This window comes from Nomascus leucogenys, chromosome 16, assembly GCF_006542625.1.
Source record: "Nomascus leucogenys isolate Asia chromosome 16, Asia_NLE_v1, whole genome shotgun sequence".
Classification (NCBI taxonomy): Eukaryota; Metazoa; Chordata; class Mammalia; order Primates; family Hylobatidae; genus Nomascus; species Nomascus leucogenys.
The window spans coordinates 54947294-54963819 of NC_044396.1; the positions used below are offsets into that span (position 1 = coordinate 54947294).

General features: G+C 37.0%; 1 protein-coding gene across 5 annotated transcripts in view; it reads right to left on the reverse strand.

Moving 5' to 3' along the window:
- Positions 1-673: 673 nt before the first annotated feature.
- Positions 674-16526, reverse strand: part of AZIN1 (antizyme inhibitor 1) — a 37932-nt gene continuing 22079 nt past the window's right edge. For 2 of the 5 annotated variants that reach the window (XM_030794871.1, XM_030794872.1), the window contains 9 exons: positions 14010-14183; positions 13112-13284; positions 10637-10771; positions 9036-9117; positions 8556-8630; positions 7435-7597; positions 4196-4308; positions 3646-3860; positions 736-3053 (listed from right to left, as the gene is read on the reverse strand). In XM_030794871.1, the coding sequence (XP_030650731.1) occupies positions 2942-3053; positions 3646-3860; positions 4196-4308; positions 7435-7597; positions 8556-8630; positions 9036-9117; positions 10637-10771; positions 13112-13284; positions 14010-14183 (1242 nt within the window). In that variant the 3' untranslated portion in view covers positions 736-2941. Of the gene's footprint in view, positions 3054-3645; positions 3861-4195; positions 4312-7434; positions 7598-8555; positions 8631-9035; positions 9118-10636; positions 10772-13111; positions 13285-14009; positions 14184-16526 lie in introns of all 5 variants that reach the window. The other 3 variants (XM_030794869.1, XM_030794870.1, NM_001291477.1) reach the window with 2 other exon arrangements.

Here is a 16526-nt window from a genome sequence, read left to right on the forward strand (position 1 = left end):
TCTCACCTCGACCTTCCAAAGTGCTGGGATTTACGAGCATAAATCACTGTGCCTGTCTTACCACGATTTTCCATCTGGGAAAACCGAAGCACAAAAGGGTTAGGTGACTGGCCTACGTTCACAGACAGTAAATGGCAGAGGTAAGATTTGAGTCAAGCAGACTGGAGGCAAGGTCTACACCTTTAACTACCACCCTATACTAGTGCATTGCCTGAATAATTAAGTAAATCTTTAAAGTTACTCCCCAAAATATTAAGTCACCCAGTTAACTAAAGTGTTCAAAGAACAAAGAGATGATACTTTTCATTTCAGCAGAGTTCAGAAGACTTCTTAAGGCCAAGACAGGTTAGCACACTAAAATATATACTCTAAAAAACAAGAAGAAAAAAAGGAATTAAGCAATGTGTGGCTTCTCTAACCCAGTATTTCCATTTAATGGTATTAATGCCCATATTTACTTGGAATAAATCTAGCTTAATTTGTCAATCTATTCATTTAGTCCAGGTTTAAAATTGTTAGGCTAGTGAACTGAAGTGTCTAGAAAAGGTTGTCCTGGAAACAGTGCTCACATATATACTGCACTTTATCAAAATTTCACTGTTCTATACATAACTTCCAGCATTTTTTAGCAGAATCAATTTACTTTCTAATAAAGCAAGATTGTTAATATACATAAAGCTGATATGCAGAATTTTACCTCTATTTCAGATAGAAGCCAAAGCAAAACATGAGGAATAAAAACATTTATCTATGTATTCAGAATCACACACAAGTTACCTTTACAGTTCAATTTACTATATAGAAATCATTGGGTTTTATATTTTCAGTTAACTTTTGAACTGAGATTACAATATTATAACAAAAAACTTTACATTAATTCAAAACTTTTTAGCATACCAAATTGAAATACATAGGTTCAAATTTCAGATTTATGGCAAACAGTCTTCAAATACAATACAGACATTTCTTAAGAGTTACCGTATCATTCACATGTGATATTTGCAACTCTGAGCTGTTTCATATAGAACAGTTCTCCTGCAGATATGGCAAAGTTGATATGCCATGAAGTTCAAGGCCTGTATCGTCAAGCCAAGGACTCAAAGTTGCACCATCTTTAAAAAGATTTGGCATTTCTGGACCACAACAATGCACAACATGTAAAGAAGGTAGGAAACAGTTCCCCCTCCTTGTTAAATGGTTAAAAAAAAGTTACATGGTAGCTTGGATTTTTGCATAAAACCCCACAATATACCCCGGAAAAGTCCAAGGGCAATTTGATGGCAATGGATTGGGGTCCTATATATATATTTTTTAATAGAACCCATGAGATTCAAATGGGCATTAATCAAATCAAAAAATATTAAGCACCTACTGGTTTAAGAGATTTAAATTTATTAGAGATTCATGATCAATTTCTTTCCACCTCGAAATCAAGGTGTAAAAACCAGCTATTAAGTGCATTCCAAACTTCACCTATGTAGCACAGGTAGAATTTTCTGTCCATTGGCACCAAAGTGAAGTCACATTTCCTCTTGGGAGACAGAAATTCCACACCTGAACATAGAGTAAGTTAGGAAAAAATGACCCCTGTTGTTTATTACTATTGTGATTCTGAGATCTAGGATTTCTAATATACTAGCAGTAAACAAAGCAAATTCCTGGCAACAACTGTCAGGTTAGTGATGCTAATTCCCTTCCCCCAACCACCATAAAAGTTTAGTAAGAAAAGAATTAAAAGTAATGACTAAGCAGAACAAATTGGAAATAACAAGAAACTAAGGGGACAGTTCAAACCAACAACAAAAAATCCTAAATTTGAAATCACTGCAACTGAAGATAGTAAGTGTGCTTCACCCCAACCCCCATCCCATCTCTGAATTTAAACATTCCGTGCAAAAGAGCAACAGGTTTCTGGATAAAGATGTAGCCCTTCTTTAAGTTTTAGTGCTCTGCAGTTTTCTGCAATTTTATTTCCCTCCCCCCAAGTTAATTCAAAGTATTTAACAGAATCTTCCATTTCAGCCAAAAGATTGTGATTCAAAGATTTACTAAGGTACTCTATGCATTCTATCTATACAGAAACACTTATTTATTATTACAATTGATTTATGCAGGATTAACATTTTTGGTGTTAAAATTGTTAAACATCATGCTTACTGCACATCAACTCTCCATAATGAATCTGAACTTCACAATGATTTACCAAACACTTTACTTAAATTACTAATTAAATAACTGAAAAATGCACTGAGCCAAACAAAACTTAACTGGGCTATAAAGAAAAAAACCCTTCAAAACAGTCCATATACACATCTATTTCAAAACTACCTTTGCTAGCTAGCCCCTTTCCCAAAGTTTTAGCCTGAAAAAACAGTAAAATCTACACAAAATTTTATTGCAATCATACAAGGGTTACATTAGGTCAACAAATACTATGATGCAATTTTACATTTATTAAACTACAGTTCAAAGCACAAATTTACACATTCTAAATACACTAAACGTTATCTAATGAAGTCACACTGGTCTTCTGCTAACATTTGATATATCTGGGTGAAAGACATGAACTTTACAAGACTTTAAACACAAATCCTTAGTATAAAAACTGTGTTCTTGTATGTAAACGATTTAATGGGGAACCCAATTAATGGGCTTCCATCTCCACTAAGTCATCCATTTTGTTGCATATTTTATTTTAAACGCTTAAGGGGTAGGACAAACTGGTAGGTTTAAATCTGGATACATTATCTAAATCTCCCATTATCCCCAATGAATTATAGATGAAAGCTGATTTTGTCTGGTCCCAAATAGCTATTACTAATAGTTTTTGTTGCCAAAAGAATTAAGAGAATAAGATTGTTTAAATTATTTTTCCACACTGGAATGTTGACCAGACAAGCTTAACCTGCAACTTCAGATCTAAAGAAGCGTTAATGCCTGTTTAAGCTTCAGCGGAAAAGCTGTCTTCTTGGCTCAGCTGAATGCAAGAAGGCACAAAGAAGAAGTTCTTCATCATTGAGTCTGAAGTAATTCCAGCATCTTGCATCTCATACCTACATAGAAAAAAGTCAGCTAAATTCTCAATTTAAGCCCAAAGACCACGTAATCACATAACAAATGGATAATAAAACAGGACTATAACTAGTCTTCCAAAAACCTTTAAAAGATCATCATTTTTCTATTATAGTCATGTACTGCAGAGTGATGTTTTGGTCAAAGACTACACATATGACTGTGGTATATCGTAAGATTACAGCGAAGTTTAAAAAGTCCTATCACCTCGTTACATCGCAGCAATCATGTCATAGCACAATGTATTATCCTTTCTATGTTTAAGTATCTTAAGATACACAAACGCCACTGCATTACAACTGCCAACAGTATTAAACAGAGTAACATGCTGTATAGGTTTGTAGCCTAGGAGCATTATACCACATGGCCTAGATTATGTAGTAGGTTATGCCATCATACAATCACCTAATGTTCCATTTGTCAGAACAAATTCCCATCATTAAGCAACTACACTGTATAGGCAATACATGACTGTACTTCTAAGTTTAGCATTCATTACAGAATTAAAACTTGTTAGCAAGTCTAAAAGGACAGTTCAAATATCCCATCTGCCTTAAAATAAAATCGCCTTACCAATCACTGAATGACATCATGTAATAAATGGCTGGCCTCTGAAAATCATTAAAAGCAGATGGTTCATGGAAAGAATCTGCTCCCATGTTATCAAAGATAAGCCAGTCTCCCACATTCAGCTCAGGAAGAAGACAGCTTTCCACAATTTGATCAAGCTCATCACAGGATGGACCCCAAAGGCTGCTTGTAAACAGAGGCTCATCTTCCTTGTATTTCTGTAGGAAAAATTTTACAATTTAATTTTTACTCATACTTACGCAGGTATTGAATTTGTGAGTAGGTAAGTATTTTTCACTGTCTCAGATCCAATGTGCTCACGGAAAAAAGGCCTAGAGCCAAGGGCAGGGTGCTCCTTAAGCCTCAATGGTACCATTAACTCCACGTAAAGACAACAAACTAAAAAAGGGACTCCACCAGAAGAACACAAATCCTCAAAAAGGACATTTTTGCCCATTCTAAAATGCTTTTCAAAAAACTGGGAAGCATCTTAAAAATAACAGCTCAGCTTATAAAATGCCAAATAGGTTTTGATATTTCTGATAAAACTTGCCTTGTGAACCTCTGGAATGGTATTTAAGTCCTCAGACAGTTTACTTGCAAAAGAACCATAAACACCATCATTCATATAATACATGAAGGCTGGTTCATCACTTCCGGTTTTTTCTACTGGAATAAAACAGGAAAGGGGAAAATGAATTTTTAGTCAAATGGCTCATATAAAACAAATTAATGTAATTTTCACATTTCTCAAACTAAACTTAAAAAGACACATAGAGCACGCATTTCACAAAGGAAGATAACCAATGAGCACAAGAAAAAAGTGCTCTAGGGCTGGATGCGGTGGCTCATGCCTGTAATCCTAGCACTTTGTGAGGCTGAGGTGGGAGGATCACTTGAGGTCAGGAGTTCAAGATCAGCCTGAACAACATGGCAAAACCCCATCTCTACTAAAAATACAAAAATTAGCCAGGTGTGGTGGTGCATGCCTGTAATCACAGCTACTTGGGAGGCTGGGGCACTAGAATCCCTTGAATCTGGGAGGCGGAGGTTACAGTAAGACAGTGAGACAGTGAGCCAAGATTGTGCTACTGCACTCCAGCCTGGGTGAATGAGACCCTGTCTCAAAAAAAAAGAAAAAAGTATTAAGATTCTAGGAGCCTTTCTGATAGTTGCTGTTTCAAAAAAAGAGGAAATCAAGCAGCAACGAAAAACACTTTTTAGTTTCTTTTCAAATCAGCAAGAGGAAGGCAATACATGCACAAAGAATTAAATATGTGTTTGAATGTGGAATTAAAAATAAAAGTTGAGATTGTGCCACTCACTCCAGCCTGGATGACAGAGCAAAAACCCTGTCTCAAAAAAAAAGAAAAAGAAAAAGAAAATAGTGCTCTACATCGTTAGTCATCAGGTAAATGCAAATTAAAAACACAATGGGCTACCATTACCACCAACCTACTGACTGGATCAACTTAAAGACTGACACTACAAAACATCAGAGAGCGGGAGGAGCAACCAGAGCTCACATGTATATACACTGCCAGTGGGAATCTTTCTCTCTCTCTCTCTCTCTCTCTCTCTGTGTGTGTGTGTGTGTGTGTGTGTATGTGTGTTTTGAGACAGGGCCTCACTGTTACTCAGGCTAGAGTGCAGTGGCGTGATCACAGCTCACTGCAGCCTCGAGCTTCAGGGATCAATAGATCCTCTCACCTCACTTCGAAACCTTTGAAAATGCCCATTCTACTCACAGCTATTCTACTCTTAGCACAACAAATACGCATTTTCAGGTTTTTAAAATATCACTCTCCAAAAAAACAAACAAAGGCTCCTTGGAGAAACAACTGATTACAGGACTGAGGCAGAAAAAGGTTAAAATGAGCCTGGAACATCTTGATATACCAAAAAATAAAGAATTGCTCTGAGAATAATGGACACATGTCAAGGGAAAAATGAGAGTAATAGATTATATAAACCTATTGAATAAAGATCTATGAGTCTAAACTCATAAATAAACAGGAGGGAAGGAAAAGATATTCTTTAAGTAAAGGCCAACTAATATAAACAATAATGAAGTTAGAAATTCACCAACAGATGCTAAAACTAATGGGGTGAAAATCTGGTTAAAAACAGGTAGTTTACAGTCTCTAATTTAAACTTGCCACTTCACAATGGAGAGAAACCTGCCTGACACAACCTTAAACAAGTGCTCAAAACTAGCATTTAAATTAAAAAAAAATCTAGCCAGGTGTGGTGGCACGCACCTGTAATCCCAGCTACTTGGGAGGCTGAGGCAGGATAATCGCTTGAACCCAGGAGGCGGAGGTTGCAGTGAGCCGAGATCATGCCACTGCATTCCAGCCTGGGCAACAAGAGCAAAACAGTCTCAAAAAAAAAAAAAAAAAAAAAAAAATCACAAGGCCAGGTGCATTGACTCAAGCTTGTAATCCCAGCACTTTGGGAGGGTGAGGCAGGTGGCTCACTTGAGCTCAGGAGTTTGAGACCAGCCTGGGAAACACAACAAAACCCTCTACAGAACAAAAATAGAAAAAAACCCAGCCAGGCATGGTGGCATACGCCTGTAGTCCCAACTATGCAGGCAGGAGAACTGCTTAAGCTGGGAGGTTGAGACTGCAATGAGCCCTGATGGAGCCACTGTACTCCAGCCTGGGTGACAAAACAACAAGAAAAAACACCCAGCATCATCAATATTAGAATTGGCCACTATCATGTGCCTCCTAACATGATGAAGTGAGAAGAAGAGACTAACACTTTAGTGAACTTCATGCCCCAAATGCATAGCCTAAAAATATAATCATAAGGAATCATCAAACAAACCCAAACTAAGGATAGGCCATGAAATTTTTACTCTTCAAAAATGTCAAAGTCAAAAAATACAAAGTAATGAGCTGAGAAACTTTATCTAGATTCAAGGAGAAATGACAAATTCAATGTGGTCCTGGACTGGATTCTAAACAAGGAAAAACAAAGCTGTAAAAAAAAGACAACATTGGGGAAATGGACAATTTTCCTATGGGCTGTGGATTAGTCCACAGCCAAAAAAAAAGAGTCTTGTTAATGTAAAACAGTATTTCCTACAATAGTATTAGCCAACAAGATGGGACTATCTAGAGCCTTTTTGTTGGTTTGACTTGAGTTAGATTACAAGGACTCTTTGTGGCCCTTATGTGAGAAAGTGTGAAAACAGAGCCTCCCTGTGACCCATGTGAGGTAAGGAGAACAGAAGAGATCACAATAAAAGTAGTTCTGAACAATGGATGAGAATTAATTATCTGGTAGACATTTATCTAAAACACACATATCTAAACATCAGTACCAAGAAAGTTGGATTTGGAATTCTTATGAAATGGGACCTTGGCTTTAAGATTTTTTTTTTTTTTTTTTTGAGACAGTCTCACTCTTGTCACCCAGGCTGGAGTCCAGTGGCACAATCTTGGCTCACTGCAACCTCCGCCTCCCGGATTCAAGTGATTTTTCTGCCTCAGCCTCCCAAGTAGCCGGGATTACAGGTATGCGCCACCACGACCGGCTAAGTTTTAAGTAGAGATGGGGTTTCCACCATATTGGCCAGGTTGGTCTCGAACTCCTGACCTCGTGATCTACCTGGCTCCGCCTCCCAAAGTGCAGGGATTATAGGCGTGAGCCACCACGCCCGGCCAGCTTTAAGATTTTTAAAAGCTGAAAACCACCTACAACTTCATGACCATCTGCTCATTTCCAGACTAAATGCAATTATCTACCAACAAAAATAAAACCATAAACTTTATAACTTACCTCCAGAGGGAAATTTATCATTTTCAACAACTTTCTTTGCTATGATATTAACTGCGAGTGTAAATGCAGAAGACACATAGTAGCTTCCGGGTTCTGAAATTATCTTAACACCAGATCCTTCAGGAAAGTAGATATCCAACAGAGGGCTGATAACATGATTAACCTATGGATTTTAAATGCCACAGTATGGTTTCAATATTGGATTAGATAATTCGCAATATTCAGAGATTGACATTAACAAAATTTTCTAGGAAAATGAAGCAGTTCCAATCACAGACCATGAACCTTAGCAACTTCGTAATTATCTCCAAGCAATTATTAGGCATGCTTTCAAGTCAGTTTATTTTGTAACTATCAGAATGGCATTAATTTTAAAAATAGATAGCTCTAATAACAAATACCTACTGGTATTTGTTTCTTTTTAAGTCATTTTTCTATACTTGATCACTAAAAACAGAAGCAAAATTTTCAAATCACAGTTTCTAGATATCACAGAAGGAAGGAGGGCAGAGTAGGAAGGTGAGAAACAGATGTGACGTGTATCTGGTCTAAGTGCTAAAGTTGGCTGGGAGTGGCGGCTCACGCCTGTAACCCCAAAACTTTGGGAGGCTGGGGCAGGAGGATCACTTGGGGACAGGAGGATCATTTGAGGCCAGGAGTTCTGAGACCAGCCTGGGCAATATAGAAAGACTCATTTTTTTTTTTTTTTTAAAGTCCTAGCTACTTGGGAGGCTGAAGCAGGAGGATCGCTTGAGCCCAGGAGTTGGAAGCTGTAGTGAGCTATAATTGCACCATTCCACTCCAGCCTGGGCAACACAGGAAGATTTAAAAAAAAAAAAAAAAAGTAATATTAAGTTTTCTAAGTATTAAATCATTTGTACCATTAAGTACAGAAACACAACTGAAATAGAAAATGTTTTATGATAATGTTCAAAGAATTCTATCAAACTTTTCAAAGTTAGCTAGGTCTACTAACTGCCTATTCCTTTTCTAAGAACATAATTTTAAAGAGATGTTACAGGGTTTAGTTTCTGCCATTGTAAAAATCCTGCTCTACACATACACCACTTAAGTAGCAAAGAAAGCAATTATTCTGTTATGTCATCTACTGAAAAGTTTACCTCTTCCAACTGAAATTCAGTTCCCGTGAATCCTCCACCAATGTCTAACATGTTCATCGTAAAGCCAATTTCTCCCTAGAGATGGAAAAAAAAATCATTTAAATGCTTTTCCAAATTGTAATGGATACGAGAACATTTTAAAAACCCCCTCCTAGGGAGGTAAATATCTGTTCTGATCTTTAGTACAGCAAATTCTTGGTTTTTTACTGATCGAAACAGATTATTCAATGTTAGGTATGCTGTCTCTTTGATTTTATTTGTACTGTCTTCTAGACTTATGCAAGTAAATTACTATTTCACTCCTTTACCTGCTTAAAGGTGTGACTGTATAGAGCTCTGAACGCTTATATAATAAAAATGAGGCATGTGTCACGTTGAATGTAGTCAGAGTAATTCACACAGGCAGAAAACAATACTTAGTCTTTAACTTAACATCCTGGCTAAAATAAAATATCAAAATAATTTAAAGAAAGGACTTACAGCCATGTCAAACACGCATCGAGCATCAGATAGAGCATGTACATATACTTGAGATTCTTTGCAAGCACTCGAAACATGAAATCTGAAACATATAGAATAACAAATTTAAAGGAGCAGAAAGTTTTAGAGACACCTCCTGTAATTTCTTTCTTTCAACTGTCATTCATCATATTCATACCATTAAGTATCCCCATTAACTTTACCAAATATTTAAAGTATTAGAAGCATTAGCTTCTAATTACCCAAAAGTTACAGTACCAGCTTTTTAGAAAAGGCAATGCCAAGATAAAACTGTAATTCTATAAACAAAAATTCTCAACAATAAGTCAATTATCAGTACTGTTCCATGGTTATACAATAAGGTGTGCTTTTACGTATATGTGGCGGTTTTATGTTTATATAGTGAAGTAACAAGCACTACCAAATCGTATCACATTCAGTTGAGCATAAAATTGAACATTCAATTTTACCCAACCAAATACAAAAATGTGTCTGTTGTGAAATAAATACAAATGAACATTAATCAAGCTAGTTTCAGAATAGAATACTTCCTGGTTGTGGCAGTGGTTACTCAAGTACTAAAATCCATAGAACTGTACCCATAAAGTCCATTTTTCTTTTCCCTTCATCTATTTGAGATAGTACTTCATTAATTTTTATGTCGACTTCAATTAAAACTTAGTTGAAATATGAACAAAACTCTCAAATGTGTCAATATTGTCACCTAAGGTAGAATTAAAACTAGACTGACATGGAACGTTATCTATTGTGTAGGGCACAGCATGATCCCATTCTTTGTTTAAAAGACTACCACCTATTTATGTACAAAGTAGTATAGAAAGATACACAATGAGGCCAGGCACAGAGGCTCAAACCTGTAATCCCAGCACTTTGGGAGGCCAAGGTAGGAAGACTGCTTGAGCCAGGAGTTTGAGGCTGCAGTGAGCCGTGATCGTGCCACTGCACTCCAGCATGGGAGATAGAATGAGATACTATCTCAAAAAATAAATAATAAAAGTAAAGAAAGATACACAATACATCTTTGTGAGTGTTTGAAAAAGCAAGACCTTTTTACTTCAGTAAAAGTAGCAATGGGCTGGCAAACAACATCTAGGGCTTAGTGTTACTATGCCTGTAATTAGTTCTGAGGCTATTATCAAGTCTTTGAACCTCTTGGAGTCTCAGTTTCCTCACATATAAAATTAAAAGGCTAAAGCAAAGTCTAATTTATTGAAGTTCCCCAGAGTAATCATTAAAAGGAGGAAAAAGTCCTTAATTTTCATTAAGAATTCTAGCAAATCCCCTCCCATCCAATTTAAAAAGCGGTGATTTAAGTTACTCTGCACTAACCGAATCAAAATATTATTTGCTATTCTTTTTATTGTGGGGAAGGAGGTACAGTTGCAAAACATATGAAAAAGGACAAGGCATATTTAAGTTGTTTTGCCTAAACTAAGAAGAAAACACATACATGTGTGTTAAAAGACTAGAAAAAATTGCATCTTAGATTTCATGCAAATAAAGTCTTAAATCAATAACCAGAAAGACAGGTTACCACCATAAAATGTTCACAGCTTTAAAAGTTTAAAACAAATACTCACTTAACCCCAATTATTTGGACATCAAGTTCCTTAGCACATTCCAAGAGATGCCTACAGTTCTTCAGGGTAGTGCCAAACTTCATGTTACCCTCTTCACCTCCAATATTATCTTCTGTTGCAATATGTAGTAAGACCCTAAGAGAAGGGGAGATGATTGGGGCAGAGTTGGTTTACATCATCATCAGCACATGTGAAGCCTGAAGATTGTAGCAAGTGTGTTGATTATGTTGCCAGTGCTCCCAAATCCAGCGACGGATGAATCAAGTGAACCTAATGAAAAACAATCCTGTATAGAGAAAAAACTAGCAATTAGGGCCTAAAGCATGAAGCTTACAAGGATGGGATTTTGGAAAATGCAGCAAGTTAAGACTCTGTTGTAGCATCAAGAGTTGGTTGGGCTCTGTAATGAAAGACGACATTACTTTCAAATGAAGTCCATCAGTCCATAAATCCACCTAGGAAGACTAAATTGAATAGCAATGCCATCATTGTCTTTCAATAAAAATATCAGGGCTTTAAATGTCTTCAAATTTCTTTGATTGTGCTAACTAGCTAAACCTCCATGGTTACTGCAAACATTCTTCCTACTAACATTGTTACATCCCAGCAGGTTTCTAACTGGAAAAAAATAGGAAGCATTTTTTAAATTTTTTTTTTCTTTTTTTTTCTGAGATGGAGTTTTGCTCTGTCACCCAGGCTGGAGTGCAGTGGTGCAATTTCAGCTCACTGCAACCTCCGCCTCATGAGAGTGCCTCCTGAGTTCAAGCAATTCTCCTGCCTCAGCCTCCCAAAGTAGCTGGAAATACAAGGGTGCACCACCATGCCCAGCTTATTTTTTTTATTTTTAGTGGAGATGGGGTTTCACCATGTTGGCCAGGCTGGTCTCAAACTCCTGACTTCAAGTGATCCACCCACCTCGGCCTCCCCAAGTGCTGGGATTACAGGCATGAGCTACTGCGCCCAACCCAGAAAGCTTTTTTAAACAATTATTTTATGTGTTTAAACAGCAGCCTTCTAGTCTACTGATTCGAATCTATTTGGTATTTCCTTCCAAACCATGACAACCAAGACAAGATGACCAAGACTGATTAAATTTCTTTAATTTCAGAAGCTGAGTAATTACAAACCGCTAGAAGTTGAAAATATACAAATTCTTTTTGTATAACTGTTTTCCTATGGATGTATTAATTACATAAACTAAAAAGGTTAATAATATGGCCATGGAAATACAGCTATGGCCCTAATTTGATAATCAGAGGACAAGACTGATGAAAGCAAAAATTATTCTAAGGTTAGAATCAGCTCCAGCAAGAAGATGCCAGTCCACAATCTAACATACTAAACATCACAAATCACAGCTTGTCTTCAGAGGATCACAGAACAAGATTTTTTAGAAAAACAAGTGGTTCCCTAAAATTTTCCCAACAAGGCTTTTATCCACACAAAGATTTACCACAGTAATCAATGCTGTCAGGATATCTTAAGTACATCATTAAAGTCAGTATGAAAATTATGGACATACAAAGAAAATACAGACAGAATTCATTTTCAGAAACACACGTAACTCTTAAAAGTAAGCCAACAACTGCATAATTCAATATGCTTTTAGTATATTCTTAAGCCCTCTCAATATACCAGTTTGTGAAAACATAAAATTTGCCTTAAATCTTTCTGCTTTTAAAAAAGTAAACCTTTTTATGAGGGAGTCTTGCTCTGTTGCCCAGGCTGGAGTGCAGTGGCTTGATCTTGGCTCACTGTAGCCTCCGGCTCCTGGGTTCAAGGGATTCTCTTGCCTCAGCTTCCCAAGTAGCTGGGATTACAGGGGCAGGCCACTTTGACCTTAAATAATCCACCAGCCTCAGTCTCCTAAAGTGCTGGTATAACAGGTGTGAGCCACTGCGCCCAGCCTTTAAAAAGTAAACTTTCTAATTAAAAAAAAAAAATTCTCTGGATACATGAAGGTGCAAGTAAAAAATTAAACTTCACGTTCAAAAATAAAAGTATTAGCCTTAAAAACAAAACCCCCCAAATCTATGGACTAGGCTTCGAAGACACTGTCAATAAAGATGACCATTCAAGAACTATGGCCTAGGGTAGATTAAACCCTCAGCTAAACAGGAAAAAATGCTGACCAAAGTATATCCTGTTCCTAATGTTATCAAACTAAGTTATAGAAATAATGAAAATATAGCCATGGCCCTAATTTGATTATCACACCAACTATCAAGGATTCCTTGAAGATTACAAGATCATATCCCCAAACTGCCCTTATTTTTTTAAATCCCAATTCCACATGAAGGATCAGAGGTAGAGAGCCAATAAAATGCTACTAGTGTTTCCCATAGAGGCCCTTTAAATAAGTTATAATTATGATACACATCATTGTCCTACCACAAATGCTCCTTCCCAGACAAAAGACAAACCCAACCCTCTAAGTGCTAAGTAATATTTTCAAGTACTTAGTTTTATACTTACTTGGCATTTGGGTGATTACGTGCAATTTTCTTCAATTCAATTTCGTTGTCACATGTCATGATATTCACTCCAACTTTTGCTGCATACTTTATCTGAGACACTTGCTTGCAGGGACTTATGTAAATAATGTTTTCTGGAGGTACACCCAACTCTTGCACTAAAGCCATTTCATTCTGTGAAAATGAGGTTAAATTAAGAATATATGTCACAGTTCATATTCTGGTAATGCTTCCTCTACTACTATTACCCCCACCCCTTTTAAAAAACCAGGGTCTCACTCTTTGTATTCCAGGCTGAAGTGCAGTGGCACAATCATAGCTCAATGCAGCCTCCATCTCTAGGGCTGCTCAAGTGATCCTCCTGCCTCAGCCTCCCAAAGTGCTACGAGTACAGGTGTGAGTCACTGTGCCTAGCCAAACCAATATTTTTTTTTAAAAACATAAATAAATAAAAAGTGAGACAAAGTCTCACTATGCTGCCCAGGCTGATCCTAAACTCCTGGCTCAAGCAACTCTTGCCTCAGCCTCTCAAAGTGGTGGGATTACAGGTGTAATCCCTGGCCTAAACATTACGAAAAAGAAGCACCAAAGAAATCTCAGAGTTTAGGTATCTGCTGTAGTTTGGTCTAGAAGTAGCTCTAGACTAAGAATGAGGAACAAATTAAAGTTTTCAATTAGTAAAGATAAAACGTTTCAAAGGCTCATCACAATGAAACTTCCCTTTCATTGGTGCACTTGAAAAGCTTGTAATTTTCCAACATGAGGCTGCAGATTTAAACAATTATTTCAAAACTCCATCCAAAAGTCAAACTTCCTTTCATTTGTTCTCTAACCACTGTAACTACCTTAAGTTAAATTATTCAATGTTTCAGTTTAGTTAAAAAATGAAAAATACTTACTTTACTGGAACAAGCAAATCCAGTTCCAAGAGCTGCCAAAATCTCAAGTACAGCTGGAGCAGAGTTGCACTTCACTGTGTAGAATGGCTTTATCTGAGCCACTACATTCTGCCATTGACTGTGTTTCTTCACAATCTTTCCAAGATCTCCCACAAAAAATGCATTTTTCCCTGTCTATTATGGTTATAAAAAAAAAAGACAAAAATGAACAAAAAACCATTGAAAATCAAGTATCAAAACAGGAAAGAACACCTCCTTTCCTCCACAAATATATGGGCCAAGACATACAGTATATATTTACATACAGTAATACATTTAAAGCTTGTTAACTAGATTTAGTAAACATTAAAAGAGACTCTGAATACATTTGTTCTTTCTTATATTTGATTACTTTTTGCTTTGCTACGCTAGCATATAAAATATTCTCCCCTTTGAGATAAAAAAAAAAACTATTATCAATTACAGTGACAAAAGTCAGAATGAAACTGCCTTGATTTTACTTTTTGGCAGTTGAAGGAAGGAAACCTATTTTCTCCCATGCTTCCCCCACTGTTTAAAATACTTTGGCAGTTCAGGATATAATTTCCTAATGCAGTAAGTAGAATCAGAAATGCTAAATAAAACAAGCTATATATCGCCATTAAATACAACATGGTAAAATAAGAGACCATCTTCACTGGGAAACCTCTTATTTTATTACTTTTTCAGAGTTGAGGTCTTGCTCCGTAGCACAGACTGGAGGGCAGTGGTGCAACCATATCTTACTACAGCCTCCAACTCCTGGAGCTCAAGCGATCCTCCCATGTTAGGCCCCCCAAAGTGCTGGGATTACAGGTGTGAGCCACCATGCCCAAACAGGAAACCATTTTTAAAAAGACAAGGTTGTTAGTCTGCATATGGAGATGTCAAAATTAGATTTTAAAAGTACGTAAGTCTACCAAATATCAGATAAGCCTGAATAAGAATAATCTTCCTTAAAGTTGTGGCTATTCTAGGACTAGAGAGATGACTTATGCATGTTGGACAGAACATATATTACTCAGTGTTAGATAGCAGGCCAAAAAATCTTATGTAGGACGTACAACATCCAAATACTGTTTGAGAATCCATGAAGACAATGTTACTGTTTTCAATCTTTAATACACAGTATTTGAAAATGTCCATTATTAGAATATAGTGCCCAACTGATATAAATGCAAAACGCACATTATGTGCAGCAGAATTTTAACAGTTGTATTAAGTTATCCATCCTCCCAAGATATGATATCTATAGTATTCCGGAGACAAAAAGTTTATATTTAATTTGATTGGGAAAAAATAGGTATTTATGGGTACCACCAAGAGAAATGGGATGAAACAACAAGGTATTCAGCTTCCTTTCTTATCTTAGGCATGATGTGAGTCTGGAAAATTCTCAGTAGGCAACGAAAAACAAATTTAGGGAGCAGGGAAGCCTTGTATTTAATGAATATTCAACAAAATTAAGCAGGTTTGGGCAAACAATAGGACAATGAAAAGGGAAATAAGTTAGGAGGTCACTATAATGACATGTGCAAAGACGGATAGATAGTGGGAATGGAGGAGGAGATGAATACCAGGACGTCATGAAGGCAAGAACAAGGTTAAATAAGAGAGGACAAACAAAAGGTGGACTGAATGACTCAGAGAACACAGATGTGTCACCCCAGAGCCAGGAAGGAATAGGGTTGAGGACTAATCCTCATTGAATGCTACTAAATGTGGGTTAATTTAGATGTGGGATGGAAGGAATATTTCAAAGATTATATCTGACCCCTGAAAAGTGTTGCAAAAAGTCAGAAGAATAAAGTTAAGTGGTAAGAATGTTCATCAAAATTTGACTAGGCGCTTCCCAGTGGCAACTGAAGAATGGCTTGGCAGAAATTGGTTGACCAATATGACAAGTTTCATGACCAACATGTGAAGTTTTAAGAAGTTGAATGGCAGAGGAAGACAAAGGGATTTTTCCTAGGATGAGGGGAAGATGAACACGTCTGTAGACTTAAGGTCAAGAGAAGGAGAAAATTTTGGATATTCAATTACTGAACACCAGTAACATGAAAACAATTCTCTAATAAGTTTGGTGGAATACAGGAAATTTTCTCCAATAAAGAAAGATTGTATCAGTTAAGTCTAATATGAAAAAAAAAAAAAAAAAAAAAAAAAAGGACCAGGCTGGGCACGGTGGCTCACGCCTGTAATCCCAGCAATTCGGGAGGCCGAGGTGGGTGGATCACCTGAGGTCAAGAGTTTGAGACCAGACTGGTCAACATGGTGAAACCCTGTCTTTACTAAAAATACAAAAATCAGCTGGGCCTGGTGCCAGGCGCCTGTAATCCCAGCTACTTGGGAAGCTAAGGCAGGAGAATCACTTGAACCAGGGAGACCAAGGTTGTGGTGAGTTGAGATCGTACCACTGCGCTCCAGCCTGGGCAACAAGAGTGAAACTTCATCTCAAAGAGAAAAAAAAAAAGAAAATCACCTTAAGTAGCAGTGAGT